Below are 22,713 nucleotides of genomic sequence, written 5' to 3' on the forward strand. Positions count from 1 at the left end.
TCATATACAACAAAAAGGAGTGATAAATCACAGAGAGATCATGAGGTTCATCCTGATTAATAATGTTATTATTCTACAGCCCTCATGTTTCCATTCTTTAATCATAAGTGACTCTCAGTCCAATGAAGAGTATTTTAACATTTATAAAAATTTGGCCCTCGGGCAACAAGAATAAAGTCAGTATGGCCCTGTAACCAAAGTTGCTTAGTCCTGTCTTAAAGCACACACCTACATTTCGGCTACTTTTTCAGACTTATTTACTCCTGGGATTCCTTGATTTTATTATCTACTCTAAAGAACCCAAAATAATCTTTCAGGTGCACAATTGAGAGCAGATGGATTAAAGTTCAGTTTGAGAGACATAAACATCAGTTACATCCATATATGTGTTTATGGCTGGGGTGTGTAGCGCAGGTATTTTTTTCCAGAGGGTAGATCTTTGGTGTAGACGCCCTCCAAGAACAGAGCGGCTGCCTCCTCCTCAGACATGCTAGGAGGGACCATCACACAGTCTCCAGGCTGAGGGGACACAGAACAGATACCAGGTTATCCATGATGACTGATGCAAACTGAGCCTGCTTTGAAACTTGTTGCATACCTTCCAGTCAGCAGGTGTAGCTACTCGTTTCCTTGCTGTGAGCTGGAGTGAGTCCACCACACGCAGGATTTCATCAAAGTTTCGTCCTGTGGTAGCCGGGTAGAGGAGCGATAGTTTGAGCTTTTTGTCCGGGCTGATGATGAACACCTAAACACAACACCAGAAGGAAAGGGTCTAAGTGGGCTAATATGCACTGAATATGGACATAAAAGTAGAAATTGCTTGTATTTTTTTGCTCTGCCTGTAGAATAAGACAGAAGCGTTGTCTCTCACACAGCGGGCGGTGAGTGGCATGCCATCTTTGTCCTTCTCATCAGGGTCCAGCATGCCGAGGGCAACTGCCAGCTCCCGTTTACTGTCTGCGATGATGGGAAAGGGTAGAGAGCTGCATGCTGACTCCTCACAGTTGTAGGCCAGGATGTCCTAGTACAGCAACAGAAACCATAAAAGCCAGCTGTGACCTGCACCAGTACTACACTCTGGCTGTTGACCCCAGCATTCACCTTTAGGCGTTGACACTGTCATCCCTCAAATTCTGCTGCAAAAAACATTTTAGCTGTTAAAACTATATAGACAAATGATGCTGGGATTATGTACATCACAGGTGATTTAAGTTTTAGTCTATCCAATTGCAGATTCTAGTGTTTTTTCCTGGCTTTGTTATTCTTTGTTTCGTTTTTGTCCTATGAGATTTGATGCATTTAAATTGTTGTTAGCAGTTCATCCTCTTGAAATGTCACAATCATGTCTTTAAAAAAGCATGCAAGAGATTTTTGTCAGAAATTGTGTAATACTCTCACACTTCTGACATTTTCTTTCCTGTCTGACCATGAAAACAAATCAGAGTTGGCCATTAGCTACTCTTCAGCAGTAATCATGCTAGCTCATCAGTATTAAACTGGTGTGTCAAAACAGATCTAAAGTGGTTACTAACATCGGTGTATGCCACAGTATTTGCTAATGGGCTGATGTTTGATAGCAGAGCTGATACCCAAGGCTGGCCATAAGGAGTGACGAATGGGAGAGTTTTCTGGGGGCCAACCAAATGGGGGGCTCATTGGATGTCAGCAAAATCATGGTCCATTGTAAAGTTAATCCATGATGACCATATTTTATATTTATCCTGAGAATAACCACTCTTATCAAAGCAACAACAGAATTACCCTTTTTTTTGGTTAACATTAACAAAGGGGATGTCCACACTGAACTAAACCGTTTGGAAAGTAATGTAAGACGTTAGCTAAGCCATGATGTGCACAAACATTGGGATACCAGAGAATAAGTAGAAGGAACAGAAATAATTGTAAGGAAAATTATTTTTTTAATTGGAAAAAGAGGCAAAGAAAAGGAAAAAAAGTTAAAAAGTGCCAAAAATGATTACACTTGGCTGAGAAAAAGTGGTGAAATGTGGTTATAGAGTGGCAAAAATGAATTAGAAGTGGCAAAGATGGGCTAAAAAAGGCAAAAATGGATGGGAAAAGGTAAAAAAGTGATAAAAAAGGGGCAACAATTGGCTAAAAGTGGAAAAAATAGGCAAAAAATTGCAAAAATGAATTAAAAGGTAAAAAATTTGTCTAATGGAGGCAAAAATGTGGGGGGAAAATGGTGAAAAGTGGCTAAAAAGTGGCAAAACTGGCTTAAAAGTGAAAAACGGTCTGAAACATTGATGATATAGTTCTAAAAGAGACATATATAAGATGAACATCAGAACCCTATAACAACTTGACACACTTTTCAGCTCCAAAGTGAAGTAACTGCCAGGATGCTAATGCCAATGCTACTAACAGATATGCAGTGATATTATGAATGAACAATGACTTGGGAGGGCCCATTTGCAGGATTTTTCAGGGGCTCAGCCAATTCCCACTTTGTTTCGCACTGATTCGAAAGACCAGATTTTAAGCCATCAAAGCCTGAAAACACAGATTATAGCTCGAAAATTCTCATTTTTTGGATCTGAAATGTTTATTTCATTTTCTACTGAAATCCAAAAATCCAAATTTCAAAAAAAAAAAAAAAAAAAAAAAAAAAAATAAAAAAATATATATATATATATATATATATATATATATATATATATATAGTATCTGAATTGATTCATCATGTTTTGGTAACTAATAATCCACTGTCAATCTGACATTTATCAGATTATATTCCGATTCTTTTTTAGTAATTTATTGATCCTATTGATGAGATAGAGGTATCATAAAAGTATGTGTCAAAGATGATACAACAAGCTTTAAGGGGTTAGGGTGTAGTCAGCATCTGTCACACTGTATGATGTACTCATGTCCTGGAGCACTGACATTACTGCATTGTCACAGCCTGGAGCTTGCATTTACAGAGCCTGGGTCTGTTGAAGGTGACAATGCTGTGGCAGCAGAGTAGGCCATGTGGTAGATTCTTATCAGCACATATAGAGACATAACTGAGATTAGGGATTTCTTCAATGAGCACATATCCATTCTGTTAGGAATAAGAGTCTTGTTTAATTTCAAACTGATTAAAGTAGTCATCAGTGTAACAACTGCTTATAATAGAGCTGTAAACATAATTTTTTCTTGCTGTTTTTTTCCACTGGAAAGACAGCACTAACACTAAAACAATATAAACGGCAGAAAGGTCAAAACCTTGGCGCTAAACATGCCATAACAACCTATTAAACAACTACAGCACTTCTTTAAACTTGACCAGTTGTAGACATCCCTCATCTCTCAATTTAGGTTAAAACAGTTGAAATGATTTGACCTCTGTGTGTTACTCCAGGTGTCACACCTTAGTCCAGCCACGGTGATCGTCCAGGCTGTCGATTGAGAGGGCGATCATTTTGACATTGCGTTTGCTGAACTCGCTGCTCAGTCTGGCAGCTCGGCCCAGCTCTGTGGTGCAGACAGGAGTGTAGTCTCGGGGGTGGGAGAAAAGGATCCCCCACCTGGAATGAAAACAGAGATTTGCCAGTTAGAAACTGTTAAGTAACAAAAAAGAAGTTTTCCTCTGACCCAGTTCCCTCTTGTCACACGTCAGTCTCTCAGAATTATGTTACTTTTGTTGCTTGTTTGGCTGCTGAGTAGGATGAGGCTGAATGAAGCAGCTGACACAGAACTGACAGGAAGTGACCTTTGTGTTGAAATGATTGAAACACAAAGGAGATTTTCAGGTGGTCAGCAGTTTGGTTGTTTGCCCTCATTTTGGAGAGATGCTAAGTTTGACACCTGACCTACTACACACAATGATGCTTTTGAATTTAATCCTGTCATGATAGCAACAAAGATATGTTCTAAAATATCCAAATGTATGAACCACTAATGCAAACATTTTCTAATCTAATAACTGCATTAAGAGCAAATAAAATGTCTACATCCTATTAAAGACTATTCTTTTACACACATGGAGGCCAAAATTAAACTACAGAGGCAGTTGCAATATTTGCCATAAATAGGCAGGGTGTAGTCTTTAGGTGTGTATCAAATAAGGACGTATACGACTGACATTATGACTTGGTTAACTTCCTACAACCCTGCATGTGCATATGAGGACATTACATCTTGGCTTTCCTAAAACATAGCAATAAATGGTGCTATTAGAAATTATAATTGTCCAGAATGCCCATTAAATTTGAAATAATTTGCTTGAAATTTTGGGAGAATTTGCTACGAATTTTTTTTAGGAATTTTTATGTAATGTGGGATTTGTAGCAGAAGAATGGACATTGCACCTTAAAGTTGGTTTAAAAAGATATGTATATTTATGAGATGTGGACATATCCTGTAGTTTAGCTAAAAAGAGGCCCTTCAAATATTTACAGTCTCACTATGACTGCTCATATTGGTATTTGCCTGTGGCCTTCAAACTACTCTAGCCGCCCCTGTCCATACACGTATCTTTAAACTATTTAAAGTTGTAGCTTCTATATACATTATAGGTAAAATGTTTAAGCAGCAGTCACAGCAGTAACAGGAACTAAATGCAAGCTAACACGCTCTTGTGATTTAACTTTATAATACACTGAAACGATGGTTTAAAATAATATCAGCCTTGATTTACTCACGAATCTCCGAGAAATTCATGGAATTTGATTTTCCCAGCAGTTGTTTCTGCCTCGAAATCAGGAAATACATCTCCGAGCAGCAGTCCCGGCATGATTAGTGTGCGCGTGGAGGTGTCCCGCGTGCAGCCGCAGTGATGATGACAGAGCATGAGATGAAAGAAGGCGGGACCTTCCTCCTCTACAGGGTACTTCATTAACATAAACAGGACGGAAACCGACAGGCAAAGATTTGACTGACTTTTTGCGTTCTGGTTCTGCTGAGCACGCTTAAAGGTGTCTGAATTTACTCACTTACACATGCGTCTAGCCATTTATTCTTTTTTTTGCAAATATAAATATATATCATAAAAGTTTATCTCTGTAGAACTTCCCCATTCTCATTTCTTTAGTGTTTTTCTTATAAATTCAGTGGAAAAGCAATGGAAAAAGTGCGTTTGTTCGAGAAGGTTCACTCAGAATATGATCATTTTGAGTATACATTTAGAGCTCCCTGCTGATTTAATTACATGATGATACAAGGATGATATACTGCAGCCATGTGACTAAAGCAGTCCACTCCAGGTCTAATTTGGTGACTTTTAACCCCTTGCATCCGGAGCCTTCAGTTTGCAGGATGCTTTTCATCTGAGCGCTGCAGGATTAGAGCGTTTGCACGCCAGAGGTGGTCGAAAAGAAGTGCGTGAAGTTCCCCGGCACACTTTGTCAAACCAAAATGTCCTCGCCCACATCCAGGCGGAATAGTTCCCGTGGATCAGTGTGTGGAAACCGGGCATCATCTGAGTGCCATGTCCGCCGCAGGGGCTCCAGCTGCTCTTACTTTTCCTCTGAAGACTTATCCGTGAGTCTTAACCAACCGATATTTACTATAACGCTCCGGTTTCTGCTGGCGATAGATCTGTGGCTGTCCAAGCAGCTCGGAGTGTGCGCATGTGAGGAGTCTCCGTGGGTCGGTATACGGCCCCTGGTGCGTCTGGTGGAGCTCTCCGGGCATGAAATCCCGTGGCTCATCGGGACAGTGTACACTCTGCTGAGGGGAGAGAGTGTGGAGGAGCAGGAGATCATGCTGAATCTGGTCCTGGGTGAGTCAATGTTTGACCATTGATTTAAACTGTGAATATCAACTTGGACTTCAGGACTGAAAGAATTGGATTATTTATCAATCTTTATAATATAAACTCTAGAATAATTCAAAAGAGAGTCAGCTGCCATAAAGTATCTTTAAGTTATCCAAATTGAGTCCATAACACCTTGCATTATAATTTGATATTTGGGTTAGCTTGCATTTGGCACGGTAGTGGAGATGCGTCTTTGTTTTGTAAACTAAACTTCCCTGAGTGTAACTTCGTTGTATGCAATGAAAAAAACTCTTAATCGGCATTTGTTTCAATCTCCTGTTAGTGTCCACAGTTTACGAACATATGCATTTTTCCACATCAGCTGAAAGCAACGCCAGTGCGTTATTACGCACAGTTGTGCCATGTCTGCACTGAAGCCAATGGCTGTAAATAAGGGGCTTTGTTTATCTGGACGGTGATAACTGCGCATCAAACAGTAAAAAATAAAAAAAGCCAAAGACGAATATTCCCCCATGAGTGCCAAATAATGCCGTTATAGAGCTGCAGGATGTTTGTGCGTCCACGTGAGTGAGAGTGAAACAACAACAGCGCAGTCATGGAAAGTTTTCTACTTTGAGCCGCGGCTGACAGCAGCTGTGGTCACTCAGAGACATGCACGCGACATGGCTGATGTTTAATTTGCAAACTGTCCACTTCAGTTGCAGATTGACACTCATCAGATAAAGTCCCTCTGTAATAGCCTACTGTATAGCGGAACTATTTTGGTCTGTAATGGCCTATAGGGCGCCACAGTGATGTGGAAAAACCGGGTACAGGATAACTCCTCTTATAGCAGGACAGAACAATGACAGATTAATGTGGTCAGTGCTAGCATTTCCTTACATGTCATTTCTGACATTTTATCTGATGTTGATTTGTTACCTTTTACTTTTTTATACAATGTTTCATCTCTTGTTGTATTATAAGAAGATAGGTACCGTTCAAACTTCTTACAAGCACTGAGTCCATTGCTCCTTGGCTATTAAGACTAATGAGTTTAAGAGTTTTTGACTTTTAACTGTAAGTCAAATACATTGATCATATTAAAGATGATGGCACATTTTTTTCTCAATTTTTTTAAATTCTACAGAATACATTTTGAGCATATTTTTATTGGAAAATAATGAGCATATCACTCAGCTGTGAAAATTACAGACAGTTGCAATACTTGTTTTTTTTTTTTTTTCAAAGATGCATTAAGAATTCAACAGTGAGCTGAAGATTTTTTCAGTTTTGTAAAATCCTATAAGGTGATATCATTCCTGATAAATATTTCTTAGTATGATGATGAGGGGAAAAGAGTGATATTATACAGAAAAGCAAGGTTTGGGTTGCCAGGTTGTTCAAAAACCCATATTGCTCTGACAAGGTGCTTACTTTGTTTTCTGGTCTTTAATTAATGGAACGAAAAATATTAGTAAGTGGTCAACATCACTAAAGATAGTTGTAAATACTAGTTGTAAACTTATTCCGACTGGTGTTTTATTCAAAAATTGGTCACTCTGACCAATTTGATTGGACTAGTGGGTTTCCATGAGCTCTAACAGAGTTTATCGCAGGGGTACTCTTTTTATTGTTTATCACTCCAGCACAGTTGTGCTAAATACTGTTAATTAATGTTATGGCAAACTCGGGCTTACAGAGTTAACCCTTTATGACCTGCCATAAAACAAGTCCACCAGAACATAGAAACTTAAAACAAAAAGTAAGGCAATTTGTGTTTGGTGCATTATTTCTTTGTTGTAACAATGCTTCTTGGCAATACATTTTATACAGTTGGAAAGCCTCTTTATAACCCTTTTAAATGGTGTCACATTTGTAGGGAACATGCATTTGTGGGATGAGCAGCAGAGCTGAGTATGTGGGTTGTGCCCATGAAAAATGTGCCAAATCTTCTTTGCCAGTGACCAACAGCTTATTTTGCTGTTGCTATTGACTCTTGTTTTGAGCTTCTAGTACCCCCAGATGCTGCCAATCAGGAGCCTGCATTGTGGCATTGTTTGGAGTGAACCCTAGTACCATCTCCAGACTGAAGGCCAAGTTCCATATCGCGGAGAATGTCAGAGACAGGCCGTGAAGTGGACGTCCCAAGAAGACGACACCCCAAGAATACCGCTTTCTCACCCTGTCAGCAAGAACTCTATCCTCCAAGATGACAACACCCGCCCCCACAGAGCGGGGTTTATCAGAGACTATCTCCAGAATTTGGGAGTGGAGAGGATGGAATGGTCTGTCAGCAGTCCTGACCTTAACCCCAATTAACACTTGTGGGATCAGCTTTTGAGCATGCTGTTGGTGCCAGAGTGACCAACACAACCACGTTGGCTGACTTGTGACAAATGCTGGTTGAAGAATGGGATGCCATCCCACAGCAGTGTGTGACCAGGCTGGTGACCAGCATGAGGAGGAGGAGCCAGGTTGTTGTGGCTGTGTATGGTTCTTCCACACGCTACTGAGGCTCCTGTTTGTTAAATCAATAAATTGTTAAATTGTCAGTATGTCTTGTTTCTTCAAACTTCAATCATCCAATCCACCAAACACCAAACAAGAGTCAATGGCAGAATAAGCTGTTTGGCATTGGCAGAGAAGATTTGGCACATTTTTCATGGGCGCAACCCACATACTCAACTCTGCTGCTCATCCCACAAATGCATGTTCCTTACAAATGTAGCACCATTTAAAAGGGTAATAAAGAGGCTTTCCAACGGTATAGAATTCATTGCCAAGAAGCATTGTTACAACAAAGAAATAATGTACCAAACACAAATTGCCTTACTTTTTGTTTTAAGTTTATAAAAAAAAGTGCAAAAACAACAGAGGAAAAATGAAAAGTGTTTTTTTTTTTTTTTTTTTTTTTTACACATTTTCCTAAATACAGAGTTGTGATACCTGTATCCCTCAAAATTGTGATTGTAAAAAAATTGCACAAGATCATTTCAACACACAAAAACATGATTTGGAGTATGGTCGTAACTTCATTTTTGAAATACACTCATCTTTATGAATTGTGGCAAAAACAAAAATAAAAAGAAATTGTGCTCAATTTGCAAAAAGACAGCATCTTTATAAAAAAAATAAACTATTTACAGTAGCGCAATCAAATCTCTAAGTATGCCAGATACTTTAGAGCATACATGTGTTTGCAGAAGACCATGTTGAAACAGTAACAAGTGTGACTCCTGACCTGCAAGAAAACAACACATTTATAGCCCGGATTATATTCTATTGTTTTTGATGTGTGCGCTTTATGCTACATTTCTGCAAAAGATGGAAGGATATTTCTAGAAGGAAACAGTACTCTGGAACTCACTGACTGTGTGATATGTTAGTGTTACTCCTCCAGCTTTTTATGCAAAAATAATTTTTGCTGTATCTAATTTAATTACTGTTCTACCCACGGTTAAATGTAAATATGCAAATGGGAGCGCTGGTGTTCCTGTAGGTTTTAAAGGGTTAATGCATTAATAGCAATTAATTAAGGTTCATAATCAGTGCAATATTTTTTTTATTTTTAACTGTGATTAACCACATGCTTTATTGCCCCTTTTGTTTAGCCACTGGATCATCTTGCAGCCACAATAATGTAAAATAAATACACATGGCTCCTGAATGTATCATTTCAGTTAAATGAACTCCCACACAGCTCTGTGGACAGGTCAAGTGTCATCTGCACATTGTTTTATCAAACATTTTACTTTTTGCTGTTTAGTATTTCCTTTACAATCCACAACATGTTCCTTTTTCCATGGTTAGGTTTGTGCTATAATCTCCAATTACCCAGGGTTCCTTATTTTCTTTCAAAATAATAACAGGTTTGTATCAAAACAAAATGTCAATTACTTCTAGTTCAAGGCTGTACAAGAAATCCAAAATGAAACAAAAACTGTTTAAAATGCAAATAATTGAATTTCAAACTGTGAAAAAAGGTGATTAATTGTGAATCCCAACAGAAATTCTACAAATTACAAATATTATAATTTGACAGCCCATCGGAAATTAAATTGGTTCATATTTGTTTACAAAAATTAGAAACTCACTGTTATATGTGGGGAGTGACAAACATGAGTGCAGGAAAATATGTATTGTTTGGCAAAATTCCTGTTACAATTAAGTCTTTTGGACTAGTTAAAGCCAATTTATTATTATGTGAATAAAAAGTCATCTTTTTTTGTCACTTATTTCTGTTAAGAGAAATGCATTCTGTTTATAAAACTGTTCAAAAGTAATAAAAATCAAGGATGTACTGTTATCCTCAATATCAGCACAGCTGTAAAAAACCTTGAGCAGTCAACCTGGCCTCTGTGCTAATATTCAGAACAACAGTACTTCTTCTCAACCAATGTTAAGTAATACACAGAACTACAAATCAATGGAATCAGAGGGATAGCTTAAAGCTTACTTCAGAAGACTGAGTCAGGTGAAGTAGAAACTTTTAGTGTGATAACCTATGGGTAGCCTAGATATAGCACTAACTTTGAGGTTGATTTACTTTCTGAAAAGGTGAGAAACTTGTTTTTTCTCTGTTTTCTCCACATAGCTCTGTTGTTGGACCTGCTGTTGGTCAGACTTCTGAAGACCCTGGTTAGACGTCGAAGACCAGCCCAGAACCGCTCTGAATTCTTTTCCACCTTCCTCCTGGAGCGATACTCCTTCCCATCCGGGCATGCCACCCGGGCCGCCATGTGTGCCCGCTTTCTCCTCGCTCAGCTGGTGGACACAGCCTCCATGCGGGTCCTGGTGGTGGGTTGGGCTGCTCTGGTGAGCCTGTCTCGACTGCTGCTTGCCAGGCAGTATGTGACAGATGTGGGCTTCGGCCTAGCTATGGGGTACTGCCAGTACAGTCTGGTGGAGAGGTTGTGGGTGACATGGGACTGCCTGCAGGACCTGCTGCTCATAGGACTGAGAGAGAGACTCAACCGCGCTTACAGTGGACTGTGGATGGAAGATTGGAAACATTAGGTTTAAAATGTGTCTATGAGAGGGGGGAAAATGTGTAGCATAAGTGTGTGCAATACAAAAATGCCTTATTAGAAACACTGACATAATGATTTGTAGGATTATATTAAAGTTCTGTATGCTTTTGTTTTGTTTGGCTGCGTCAGTTTGTGTTTATTGTGTTTTTTTTTTTATTCTAAAGGATTGAGATCATGAAATGTAGGGCCACAACATTCATAACAATATTCTTGCAATGCTGTACCCAAAGCTGAATTTATACACCAGGACAGGAAAGCTTTTTTCAGAAAATAAAATTATATCAGTGTACAACTTAAAGGTTTAATAAGATGACTGTGAGCATGTTTTTGGCTGAGTATGCAAGTTTAAACTACAGCATAAAAACGAAGCTGGCGTACAGTAGCCTGCAGGCTCCTGGCAGCATGAGCCTTTCAGTGTATGGTGACACAGTACTGTCACAGCGTGCATGTGGGTTTGCATTGATGTGAAACAACCCACAGTGGGTTTACTGTGACACTGAGAATTCTTGTGGGCAGAAGGCAGCTTAAACTCACCCAAGTTTCCATCAGCTGCTGCTTACAAGCCCCAATGTCATCATAATACAGTCTATCTCCTCTTTCAGAGTAAATATTCAGCCACCTTTTTTACAATGATATAATAATTTCCACACTAATGAGATTTTGTGGTCTTGCTTTTCAAAATCGGAGAGCTGGGAACAAGTTAAAAAGGTGCTAAATAAGGCCACAAACGTTTTTAAGTGTGTTCAAAATGTGGGTGCAAACAACTGTCCCCTAGATGGCAGTGCATTACAAGGATGTTACTGGTCCAGGTCTCAGCGCCCACTGGGCCTGGGTTTAGTTCAGCTTCCGGTAAGTACTTTTGCTTTGTCCAATTAAAGTAAAGTTAATGTTTAAGCACAATCTAAGAACCTATTTGTTTTAGCTAATAATGAGTTTTTGTAAATTAACAACAAAAGCAAACAAGTTTGGCATATTTTAATTTCTAGTCATTAGTTAAAAGGCTTTTTAGCTAATAGTTAGCACTGGATAGCATTGGCTAACCAACCACCATGGAAATAAGGGTTAGCTTAACAAAATACTATCTATGATATTAGAATAACCATATTACCTGCATACTTTAACTGAATTGTTAACTTAATGAAACATACTTATGGCGCTTTTCCAGGTCAGCTATGCACTTAAAGTCAACTCTTGAAAACCAATGCTTATGCTCTGCTAATGTTTGCCAACGTCTTCTGCATAACGTCAGGCATTTCTCCCGCCTCTCGGATGTTGTTGCTATGGCAACTGGCTCACCATCCTGTCACTTATGATTTGTGATCTCATCAACCACAGGTGTGTACTTGGGAGTTAAAAAACAGACCTATGAAAGTTTTAAACCTTTTCAAAAATCAGATCAAAGTTTTATGAAATTTGCTAGTTTCCAGGTTTAGTTACTGTTTTGAATTCCAACTCAATATGATACTAAATTATAAAGGGAAATACAACCAAACTATGGGTCAGTTCAGTGTTGTTGACAGAGAGCTTTGACCCCCTTGATTTGGCTTTTAGTGTTTTCTTTTTTCTTTCTTTCTTTCTTTTTCTTTTTCTTTTTTTTTTGCCCAGTAGTTGAACTTATTAAAATGTAATGAAGTACAATACAACCTCTGCCAAAAAAATGCTTAGGTAAAAGAAAAATTACTGATTTTAAAAACTACTCAAAGAAGTACTGGCACACAAAAGCTACTCAACTACAGTAGTTTGAGTAAATGTTATTAGTTATTTACTTTCCGACCTAATTATACAGTTCATCGTTATATGTTTCTTATATGTTACTGGAGTTTAGGCTGGCCTACAGACCTATGCCTGCTGAAGTCTTTTTATTCATTCATTGTCATTTCTTACAATTTCAGGTGTGTTTTAAGGACCAAATTATGTTAATTTTTTCATCCTCAAAATTTAAATTCTGTTGCGAGGACTGAAATTTTAGGTCTGAGCTGCAGTTGAATATCAGTATTGGCTAGAATTGTCAGATATAGACTTAAAACCAATACCCTGCATCTCCACCAATAAGGAAAGATTATATTTAACTGTACATTTCCTCAGCACTTTATGTGAACTTTAAATGGATTTGTAAAATGAAAATGCAAACCAAATAATGTCAGGAATAAACAAGCGTATATTTTTTAAAGTTTTTATTTGATTGAAAACTTAAATAGCACAAAGATTTACTGACAAGTTACTGACATGATACAAAAATATCTTGATTTTCAATCACAATTTCTGTTAACATGGGCTATATCTTAGCTACGTTTATGAATTGTGAATACATTTATGTTGGTATAAGAGATTTTATTTACAGTAGTGTTATAAAAATAGACTTTGAAGATGCAAAAACACCTTGAAATAACCTCAGTACAGTTCATATGATTATATGTTTTATCTCATTCAGAGTCCTGTAAACAGCAGTGTCTCTGTCTGTGTTCTCTTTAGCTGCTCCCCTGACTGGCCCGACCCAGTCTGATGCCATAGGTGACCATGTGGAAGTTGTCCCAGGCGTGTAGCTTCCTCTGGGCGTGGTTGTAGTCCACCATGCTGTTATAACGATACTTGTTCTTGAACGGAACAGCAACAGCACGCCCCTCACCGGTGGCCGTGTCAAACATGTAGTTGATAGTGGTATTGGCTGCAGTGTAGCTGGCCACTGTGTACAGACGCCCACATATCATGAAGGAGTTGGCCACTGTGTTCTTCCTGATGTTGGTCTCCCAGCTCCTCTTCACCTCCAGACTCTCAGGGTCCAGCTGGGAAATCACAATCGCACCTTTTGCCTTGCTGGTGCTGTAGATGGCCCACAAACCTTGCTCATCTGCAGCCAGGTCGATGTCGGTGTAGCCGCCCCAGGAGTATGGGAACTGACCATGGAAGCCAGCGTGTGGCAGGTCTGAGCGTGAAGCCAGTTTTTCAGAGGCCAGGTCATAGCGGATCAGAGTACGGCTGCGTCTGCGCTGGTAGTAGAGGGAGCCGCGGTAAATGGTGGCACCGGTGCTCTCTACAGGCTCAGGCAGGACCATGACCTTAGAGGGGAATCCTCTGGAGAACTGATCCATGTCCTCGTAGGCAAAGAGCTGACGTATGTCTTTGCCTACTGCATCGATACGCCACACAGTCTTGTTGGTGTAGATATCACCCTGTGGCTCCGGATCCTGAAGCCATACCCCATACTTCCCTGTGATGCTGTCAGCCTTCCTGTGCATCTCAGGGTCTCCCACTGACAGAAGCTCTCCACAACCTGTAGAAAAAGAGAGGTAAAATTTTATCACATATGTATATAAACTTAGAACAAAAAGTAAGGTACCTTGTGTTTTGTAGATTATTTTTTTCTTGTAACAGTGGTTCTTGGCAATCAATGTTATACAGTTGGAAAGCCTGTTTATTTCCATTTTTAAATGGTGCCACATTTGTAAGGAACATGCATTTGTGGGATGAGCAGCAGAGCTGAGTATGTGGGTTGTACCCATGAATAATTTGACAGCTTTCTCTGCCAATGCCAAACAGCTTATTTTGCTGTTATAGGTTCCAGTACAGGTGTTGGCAACACCAGCGCCAATGGGCCTGGCGGGGAAGGGTAGTCATAGTAGGCCTCCTGGCAACCCTATGAGACCGGAGATTGGCTGCGTGCAGTCTTGGCCGAGAGCCACCAGCCATATCGTCCTGCAAACCTTGACTGCAAATTAGTAGAAAACACTCTACAGTTCCCAAGTGCTGACAGGGTGAGGAAACAGTCCTCTTGGGGTGTTGTCTTTTTGGCACCCCCCATTTCATGACCTGTCTCTGACGTCCCCAGATATCTCCAGTTATAAGGAACTTGGCTTTCATCCCTATCACACAGACCGTATCCACATCAGTCAAATGTGACATGCCAGTTCTTGGAGCAGACACCCACTGATCGCTGTAGTAGGGCTCATGCTCACAGGTACAGAACCTGGGGTACCAGAAACTCAAAACAAGAGTCAATAGCAACAGCAGAATAAAGTGTTTGGCATTGGCAGTGAAGATTTAGCAAATTTTTTATGGGTGCAACCCACATACACAGGTCTGCTGCTCATCCTGCAAATGCATGTTTCTTACAAATGTGGCTCAAATTAAAAAAGGTAAAGTCTTTTTTAAGAGTGTAAGTACATGCATCCAGTAGGTGCAGATAAATTAAAAAATATATATCAGTGGAAGCCCACATGTTAACTCCATGTTATTTATGTCATTTTTTAAATTATTTTTTTAAAATAGGAAAATTTAATGGTCATATTAACCTGAAGAAGACCTAAATGGTACCCAAATGTTGTGATACTACAATATTTTTGTAACATGGAGCAATTTACCACAGATATATATAGTGCTTTTGAAAAGATTAACTAGGTTAATTGGAACCGCTACAACGTCATTCATAAATCCATGTACCTGTGAAGTTTCCCTCAGGAATCAGGTGTGAAGCTGGGACCTCTGTTACCTCAGCCTTCATCTCCTGGTATGCACCGTTCATATTATTGTCTGCAGGGTCTGATAAAACACAGCAAAGAAGGAGTGCATGTAAAAAAAGTGAAATACAATCAAAAACTGAAGACCAGAAATACGTTTGTTTGTTCAATAATTACAATTTTATATAATTATATATTAAGTGACTGTTCAAGCACAATATTTTCCTAGGTTCACACTTATTTGCCTATACATTCATGCTTTTGCTCCACTGAATATTATGACAAATACATAAAACGGCATGAGTGACAAAGTCATGAAACAGGAGTCTGTGTTGTAAATTCCCAACTCCTTACTCAAGCTGTGACAGCTAACTTCAACTTGACCTGATGCCCTCTGAGGCTTTTCATAGTTCAAGTCAACAACAAAAACATGTATAAAAAGATTGAAAAAGCATCACTTTTAAGTAACTGTTACTTGCAAAACATGCAGAAAAATATTTTTTTTTTCTTGCCAGCATTTCTTAAAGAAGAACTTGTTATGTACCTCTGAGTTCAGAAGCCTGTTAATAAAACTTTGATATGTGTGTATTTCCCCTAATACATACCACTTGCAGGTCTGTGTTCACGCGGATTTCCTCCTGCGGTGCCTGTCTGCTGGCAAGGTCTCTGCCTCAGACTCTCAGCCTCTGCTCTCAGCTCCTCCAGCCTCCTTTGCAGCTCCTGGACCTGCCTGTTGAGTCGCTCCTTGTCTAGCTGCAGCTGGTTTCTCTCCCCTGTAACCTGGGTGAAAGCTTCCTGCAGACCCTCTTCAGTTGCCCCGACCCCAGTCCCTGCCCCTCCGTCCTCTCCTGCTATCAGGCGGCTGACCAGAGCCTCCAGCAGGGTCAGCCGGGACAAAACGCCATCCATCTCTGGTTTCACGTTGCTTTCAGGGCAGCTGGACTCCTCTGGGCTGGCTACATTGAAGGTGTATTGGCAGCGCCCAGCATGGTCTTTGTAGCGGTGGAGGGAGGCTCGGTCTTGGGTCTGGCTTAAGGTCGACAGAGTAAAGCAGGAGAGACACAAGAGGGACACCTGGCTCCACATATTGGACGGTCAGAGTGAGTCGATGATCCTCTATTTCGGGGAGTTTTGATGGTTGCAACTTTTTATCCTCTTTTCTCAGTAGAGATAGTCTTGGTTTGATTTCTTTGCTTTCTTTTTGCCTTTAGTGTGTATCTCTTGAGTGTATCTGGTCAGTGTGAGCAAGTGTCTGAATCCCAAATATGCAGAGAGTGGGATATTTATACAGTTAACTGTTAGCAAGAGGGAGGGGATGAGGAGTGTGTCAGGGAGGGAAACATAGCCAGGGGGGTGTGGAGTGTTTGTCCATGTGTGTTGTCTATTAGATATTATTGGTGTGAGTTATGCCTGAAAGGGACAAACAAGTGAAAATCCCACAGTATCAGTGGAAAAATACACAATCTGATGTTTGTTTTTTCCTGTAGGGAATTCTTTCACTGTGTCTCAGCAGTTGGTATGTCTCTGCAGGTTGTTTTGACTGGACAGCACCTCTTTATGTGTCTACTGGCTGTCACCTGCAGTGCTGTTTACTTCCTCCGTAACTGATAGTTGTGCTATTAAACCAACATGTGATTAACATTAACTAAGTTTATGGCCTGGGCAGTGAGTGATATTTGGGCTCCTGGGAGAGTGTGTTGACATCTTGGTATCAAGGCTCAACAGCAACGCAATCTGCCTGAAGACCTGACGCACTGCGGCACACCTTTTCCCTCTTAACAGCTGGGCAGGATGTCTGGCACAGGGGGATAGGCTGGAAATCTGGCTAGGAATGTAGGCATGGTGTGGCTGCCTTTTGTTCTTCCTACCAAACCCAAATGAAAACCACATGCAGCCATAAAAGCAAGAGATATTGTTTAGTGCAACCTGTCTACGGTCTGCAATTCAATTTATTAAAATTCCACAGTGTCTGTTTTGTTTTAAAGTGCATACAGGTGTATCTCAAAAAGTTCATTTTTCCCCATGATTTACTTCAAAAAGTGAAACTTCCATAAATTCTAGATTCATCTCATACAAAGTAAAATAATTCAAGATTTTTTTTTGTTTTAATCTTGGTGATAGTGTTCCTAGTGACGAGCCACTCCTGAACCTCAGACAATGTCATCAGCTTCTCACCTGGACTAAGGAGAAAAAGACTCAGTGGTCCAAAGCCTTGTTTTGAAATCAGGGTCTCAGAGCCTGGAGGAAGACCAGAGAGGCACAGAATCCAAGGTGCTTGAAGTCCAGTGTTTTCAGTTCCCACAGTCAGTGATGGTTTGGGGTGCCATGTCATCTGCTGCTGTTGGTCCACTATGCTTTATCAAGTCCAGAGTCAACGCAGTCAGACATCTACCAGGAGATTTTAGAGCACTTACTATGCTTCCATCTGCTGAGAAGCTTTATGGAGATACTGATTTCATTTTCCAGCAGGACTTGGCACCTGCCCACAGTGAAGTCGAAACTACCAGAAACTGGTTTGCTTACCATGGTGTTACTCTGTTTGACTGGCCAGCCAACTGGTCTGACCTGGACCTGTAAAGAATCTGGGGAATTGTAAAGAGGAAGATGAGAGAAACCAGACTGAACAATACAGACAAGCTGAAGACTGCTATCAGTGCAACCTGGTCTTCATAAAACCCCAGCAGTGCCACAGACTGACTGGCTTCATGCAACATTGCATAGATACATTGATTTCCTCCAATCAACTATTGAATGCATACATGGGCATCATTTTCCAGAAAGTCAATATTTCTGTGTTGTAAATCCTCTTTTGGACTGAGGTTTTTTGATATTCTAATACTGATAGTGGATTTTTTATTTGTGTTAGCTGTACGACGTAATCTTCAACATCTAAACAAAACAAGTCTTGAAAATTTTCACTTTTGATGAGATGAATATAAAATATATGGAAGGTTCACTTCTTGAATCAAATAACAGGAAAAAATTGACTTTTTTGTGATATTCTAATTTTTAGTTTCCCCTGTATATTCATAATACTGCATTCTAACAGAAACCTTTAAAAGAGTGAAAAAAAGATGATGTGTTACTGAAGGGCTACATCCTTTGAAGTATGCATTTGAAGGATGATTCTGATCATTCCATAAACTTATGAGAAGAAGGAACTAGACGTACTTAGCTAGTAACACGTCCTGCTGTAGGCCTCATTATTGCGCCGATCTTATTGGTGTTACTTCCCTGTAAAAGACGCAAAATGGAGATTCAAGAGAGTCCAATATTTCTGACTGTAAAGTTAACAACCGCATATCTTTTTTTAGGGAATCAAAAATGGAAGGTCAGACACAGCGAACAGTTAAGAGAGTCTAAGGCTGTCATATTTTATTTAATTGAATTTTATTTTTCAAAATTTAACATTACAATGACAATTTTGGGAAGAAGTGAAATGTCTAGCTAACTTGACCTTGACTAATTCAATTCTTAATTACAGTAGTTATGAACTAAAGCACTAAACAAAAATAGAGCTGATTATTAGATGATCAAAGTTGTGATCAGATTTTGCATCCACTGAGCATTTCAACTAAAAACTCTGATTTACATGGCAATCAGTGTCTGGCAAACGTGGCCATTTAAAAGGAAATTGTACCAACATATCACGCTTTTATTGACATTCACTGGATTAATTGAAAAAAAAGAAAAAGAAAAGCCCATTCAGTGGTGCCTTATAAAAGAAGTCTGGCGTTCAGAGAGTCATTTGGGCAGTTGTTATCTGTTCAAAAATTTCATGACAATAATTCAGAGGTTGCTCATGGGAGAAAAGTGTACATCTTCAGTCTTTAGACTTGTTCTTTTGATGACCATGAATAGCTGCACCAAATGTGATAGTAAGAAATCTAGCTGCTGTTGAAATCTTTCTTTAGATGAAGTGGACGACTGATTTCCTGACTAGTCAAGTGATCGGACATTGCTTACCCCATACAGTGATTTCAAGAGCACAACTAAAAAACATGGCTATAAAGGTAAGGAAAACAGTTTTGTACTACCTTTATAGCCATGTTTTTTAGTTGTGCTCTTGAAATCATGGCTATAAAGGTAAGGAAAACAGTTTTGTACTACCTTGACTGGGAATGTTATAGTGAAAATGAATCGTTTCTTTAAATCAAAATCCTGCTGTTTGTGTTTCTTTTTTCTCTATATAGGAGGCTTGTGTGTTCCAGCTGTCTGCATGTGATACGTCTGGGACTTTCTCTGGTTCTGTGTTGAAGAGAGAGTGGAGAAGCAAATATATCTTCAACACAAGTGTACCCATTGTAAGTTTGCAAAACACATTTTGGTCTCTGAGGAGGTAAGGCTATTTGTCACAGTAATGAACTGTTCAGCTACCCTTTCATTTGTATTTTCTCTTAATCAACACCCTGTCTCCGGTTACAAAAAGGTGCCAAGTCTTCTAAGTACCAACAGCATAAACCAGTTTACCCTGAAAGCTATCTCACAGAGCACATCTGTGTATGGTCCCATGGGATCAATCTGCTGCCTAGTTAAGCTGTCCGTTTTATAGCCTGTGGAAAGTCACTGGTATTCACCGGTGTTTTTACCACTGAGGTGTGTTTTCTTATGTAACATAACGACTCAGACAGCCTGTAAAAAGCAAGCAGAGGATCCAAACATCCTTAGCATCTTACACAGGCATTCCTTCAATCTGCTGAAACAGCTCTACTGGGAGCAAAACTCACTGTTTATCTGGTGGTGATGGTTTCTACAATGTATGTAGTTGTCTTTTTGTCACTCTTGGGATCACTCATCGACACTGGGCTTTAATGTGCTCTAACAACTTTCATAGATGCTCTTCTTAAAGAGAAAAAAAAGTTTGTTGGATTTGTTTGCTAACTGTAACTTTAGCCTCTCTTAACTCTTAATATCTAGGACTGTACCTTTTGTTTTTACTACAGAGGCTTTATTCTAGACTATAATGTAGTTTCACTGAAATGTTCAGACTAAGCTAGCAGAGATTTAGGAGCCAAGTAGACCACCAATTTTAGGGTTTCTGATATAGCCAGAGGTTTTTGGCCTCTCATTACTTCCCTTTTGTGCATTGTGCTCTATCTATCATCTTGAGAAGTGAGAATGAAGTTGGAGTTGAGAAACACATCTAAGAAGAGACTGTTTACTGCATTTGCCTTAGAGATGCACCTTTAAATTCTCTTCTGCTGCCAAGTTGCTACTGACAATACCAAATTTCCTGTGGGCATTCACAATAAGAGCACTCAGAAAAAACCCAGCCGACTTTTATTGTGAACAATTTGTTGGAAAATCTCTGTTTTTCATCGATTTAACACGGTTGCTTTAGCAAAATATACAAAGCAACTGTGTTTAAAAGGTACTTCTGTGACCTTATTTAAAGCCATTTTGCTTTTTTGAATCATTATGTGATTTAAAACAAATGAGTCATGCATGAGAAACACCTTTAAACAGTTGTTTAAGCCATTATTTTAAGAATTGCGTCAGCGCTGGGCCAAAGACAAATTGAGATGATCCATTGCAGCTCACAGTTTGTGCAAAAGCCCCAGACATGTTGCTTTTATTTTACACATGAAACTGTAGAGGAGAAAACAATTTTTTACCTCATTGTTGTGCTTCAAGTTAATTACACTGACAGTGATAGGTGCCACTTGGCTTGTTATCTGGCTGTTCTGTACTGGAGCGTAAAATGCGGATGACTGGACTCCGACTGAGCTGTTTTCTGTCTCATATCACTCTGCTACTTTAACAGTGCCATCGGTTATGCCTCATGTGCATTGCAACACAATGGATGCGTTTAAACCATTAATGATGGGGATGTCAATATATATGTGTGATTACTCTCTTTTTTACTCTCTTGAACTGGAGGAGTATAGTATGTGAAACTGTTTTTAACTTAATATTCCCACACTATTCTTTGGTTACATTGGGACACTTAAATCCTTTAAACATAATTGTGTGATGTGGAAAAAGGACAACTGGAATTGTCCAAAACAGTCCAGCTTTAAAAGATACCAATAAATTAGTATTGGCCAAAGAAACTGCAACTGGTCCTTCTTTCATTTACAGGCAAGTGTCTGTTTGTAGAGATTAATTAAAGCTAAGTTGTTGTCTAACAACTGCAAATGATCATACCAGTTGTGCATAAAAATGGGAAGTCTCTAAATGGTGATGAGGCAAGCTGTGAGCCCTCTATGGTCCACAGGTTCTTCTCTTCAAATGGAAGTATCAACAGGACTATAATATGCATGCACATCGCAAAAATATAACACTTTCAGCTGTTGCCTAATAAAAATGAGGGATTACAAATGAGTGATATTATCAGATGGAGAAAGAATGAAAAGTAGCCATGGCCTGTGGTTATTATTGGCAGTTATTTCAAAGTACAAATCCAGAATTCTTGGCAGTGTTTAAGTTTCCGTAGTTCAGTTCAGTAGGGACAATTTACTGCTGTATTAGTTTGAAAATGAATTTAATAACATTACGCAACAGGAAGCAGAAGGAGGGCTATTGGGGACATTGGCAGAGCAGAAGAAAAACAAAACAGATGAGAGAAACGGTGTAAATGCTGAAGGAGAACAGTTTTTAAAAATGAAACGCTTACTGTCAGACTTGTTTACTCACAGCCACTACACTCTGTTAGGTGATTTACATGATGTTATAGAGCAGGATAGAGGGCTTTGAGTCATTGAGACAGTGTCAACATAATTTTCCAGCAGCCCTAACAATCATTGGCCCGTCAGAAATGCATTTACAGGTGTGAAGTGTTGCATAATGTGCGTCGACATGGGTGCCAGTCTGCCTTGTTGATGCAGACCTGAAGAATTCGTTGACAAGAAAAGTGCCCGTGGTTTACACAACCTCCCACCTAAATTTATAGTTGACATTTGAACAGTATCTAACTGTGTTTGGTTGAAAACTAAATTTTGGAGCTGAGCTGTGTTTTACTGATTTCCTGAGGGTCCAAGTAAAATAGATAGAGCCTCTGAAGCTTGAGTGAGTCATAGTGTTTGAAGCTTGGTGAGTAATTGATGGTGTTGAATTATAATCAGTGTTTAATGATGCTGTATTAAATGGACACATAGGGGTTCAGTGTGAGGTCGTTGAGAGAAAAACATTAAACTGGCCTGCTGCTGTCTGCTGTGACTGTGAGGATATAATCAGTGGATCACACGCCTACACATGCGAAACCTCGGCCTCACAGCAGCACAAAATGTGTTGTTTTGTCTCCAACAGCTCCATGCAGGTGTTAAACCAGAGGCTCTCATTACTGATGCAGACATGGCACCAGAGTGTCATTTTAGAAAACACAGACAGTACGTAAGTGTGTTACATCTAGCCCCGTTCACAAATGCACTAAAATGTACTAACATCATCCAACTAGTCTGCATGTACAAACACAAACTTAACGTGCCCTATTATGTAGAAATGTGAAACTTAAATATCTCACGATTCGATTTGATTTGATTCTGGGGATCACAATTCAATTCAGAATCAATTTTTGATTTAAAAC

General features: G+C 39.5%; 3 protein-coding genes across 3 annotated transcripts; 1 reads left to right on the plus strand and 2 right to left on the minus strand.

Annotated features, from left to right (window-relative positions):
- Window positions 1-242: 242 nt before the first annotated feature.
- LOC121520609 (peroxiredoxin-6-like) lies at window positions 243-4,744 on the minus strand. The gene is made up of 5 exons (XM_041804151.1): window positions 4,647-4,744; window positions 3,374-3,530; window positions 872-1,021; window positions 599-745; window positions 243-519 (listed from the first exon to the last, which is right to left on the minus strand). Exons 1-5 carry the CDS (start codon window positions 4,736-4,738, stop codon window positions 391-393), a joined length of 675 nt encoding a protein of 224 aa, XP_041660085.1. The 5' UTR covers window positions 4,739-4,744; the 3' UTR covers window positions 243-390.
- A 614-nt stretch (window positions 4,745-5,358) lies between these two features.
- On the plus strand, window positions 5,359-10,720 carry LOC121520227 (phospholipid phosphatase 6-like). Its single transcript, XM_041803602.1, has 2 exons — window positions 5,359-5,725; window positions 10,299-10,720. The coding sequence occupies exons 1-2, from the start codon at window positions 5,359-5,361 to the stop codon at window positions 10,718-10,720; spliced, it is 789 nt and encodes a 262-aa protein (XP_041659536.1).
- A 2,241-nt stretch (window positions 10,721-12,961) lies between these two features.
- LOC121520540 (myocilin-like) lies at window positions 12,962-16,423 on the minus strand. Its single transcript, XM_041804041.1, has 3 exons — window positions 15,794-16,423; window positions 15,172-15,270; window positions 12,962-14,005 (listed from the first exon to the last, which is right to left on the minus strand). The coding sequence occupies exons 1-3, from the start codon at window positions 16,272-16,274 to the stop codon at window positions 13,203-13,205; spliced, it is 1,383 nt and encodes a 460-aa protein (XP_041659975.1). The 5' UTR covers window positions 16,275-16,423; the 3' UTR covers window positions 12,962-13,202.
- Between the last annotated feature and the right edge of the window lie 6,290 nt (window positions 16,424-22,713).

The sequence above is a fragment of the Cheilinus undulatus genome, linkage group 13, assembly GCF_018320785.1.
Source record: "Cheilinus undulatus linkage group 13, ASM1832078v1, whole genome shotgun sequence".
In the NCBI taxonomy this organism is placed as follows: domain Eukaryota; kingdom Metazoa; phylum Chordata; class Actinopteri; order Labriformes; family Labridae; genus Cheilinus; species Cheilinus undulatus.

Excerpts from the sequence above, each read along its gene's own strand:
- LOC121520227 (XM_041803602.1), top strand. The coding sequence starts at position 5,359 with ATGTCCTCGCCCACATCCAGGCGGAATAGTTCCCGTGGATCAGTGTGT. Across the intron at positions 5,726-10,298 it reads CATGCTGAATCTGGTCCTGG|CTCTGTTGTTGGACCTGCTG; the intron begins GTGAGTCAATGT and ends TTCTCCACATAG.
- LOC121520540 (XM_041804041.1), bottom strand. The coding sequence starts at position 16,274 with ATGTGGAGCCAGGTGTCCCTCTTGTGTCTCTCCTGCTTTACTCTGTCG. Across the intron at positions 15,271-15,793 it reads TGAACACAGACCTGCAAGTG|ACCCTGCAGACAATAATATG; the intron begins GTATGTATTAGG and ends GTGTTTTATCAG. Across the intron at positions 14,006-15,171 it reads TCCTGAGGGAAACTTCACAG|GTTGTGGAGAGCTTCTGTCA; the intron begins GTACATGGATTT and ends CTTTTTCTACAG.
- LOC121520609 (XM_041804151.1), bottom strand. The coding sequence starts at position 4,738 with ATGCCGGGACTGCTGCTCGGAGATGTATTTCCTGATTTCGAGGCAGAA. Across the intron at positions 3,531-4,646 it reads CATGAATTTCTCGGAGATTC|GTGGGGGATCCTTTTCTCCC; the intron begins GTGAGTAAATCA and ends TTTTCATTCCAG. Across the intron at positions 746-871 it reads TGCCACTCACCGCCCGCTGT|GTGTTCATCATCAGCCCGGA; the intron begins GTGAGAGACAAC and ends TGTTGTGTTTAG.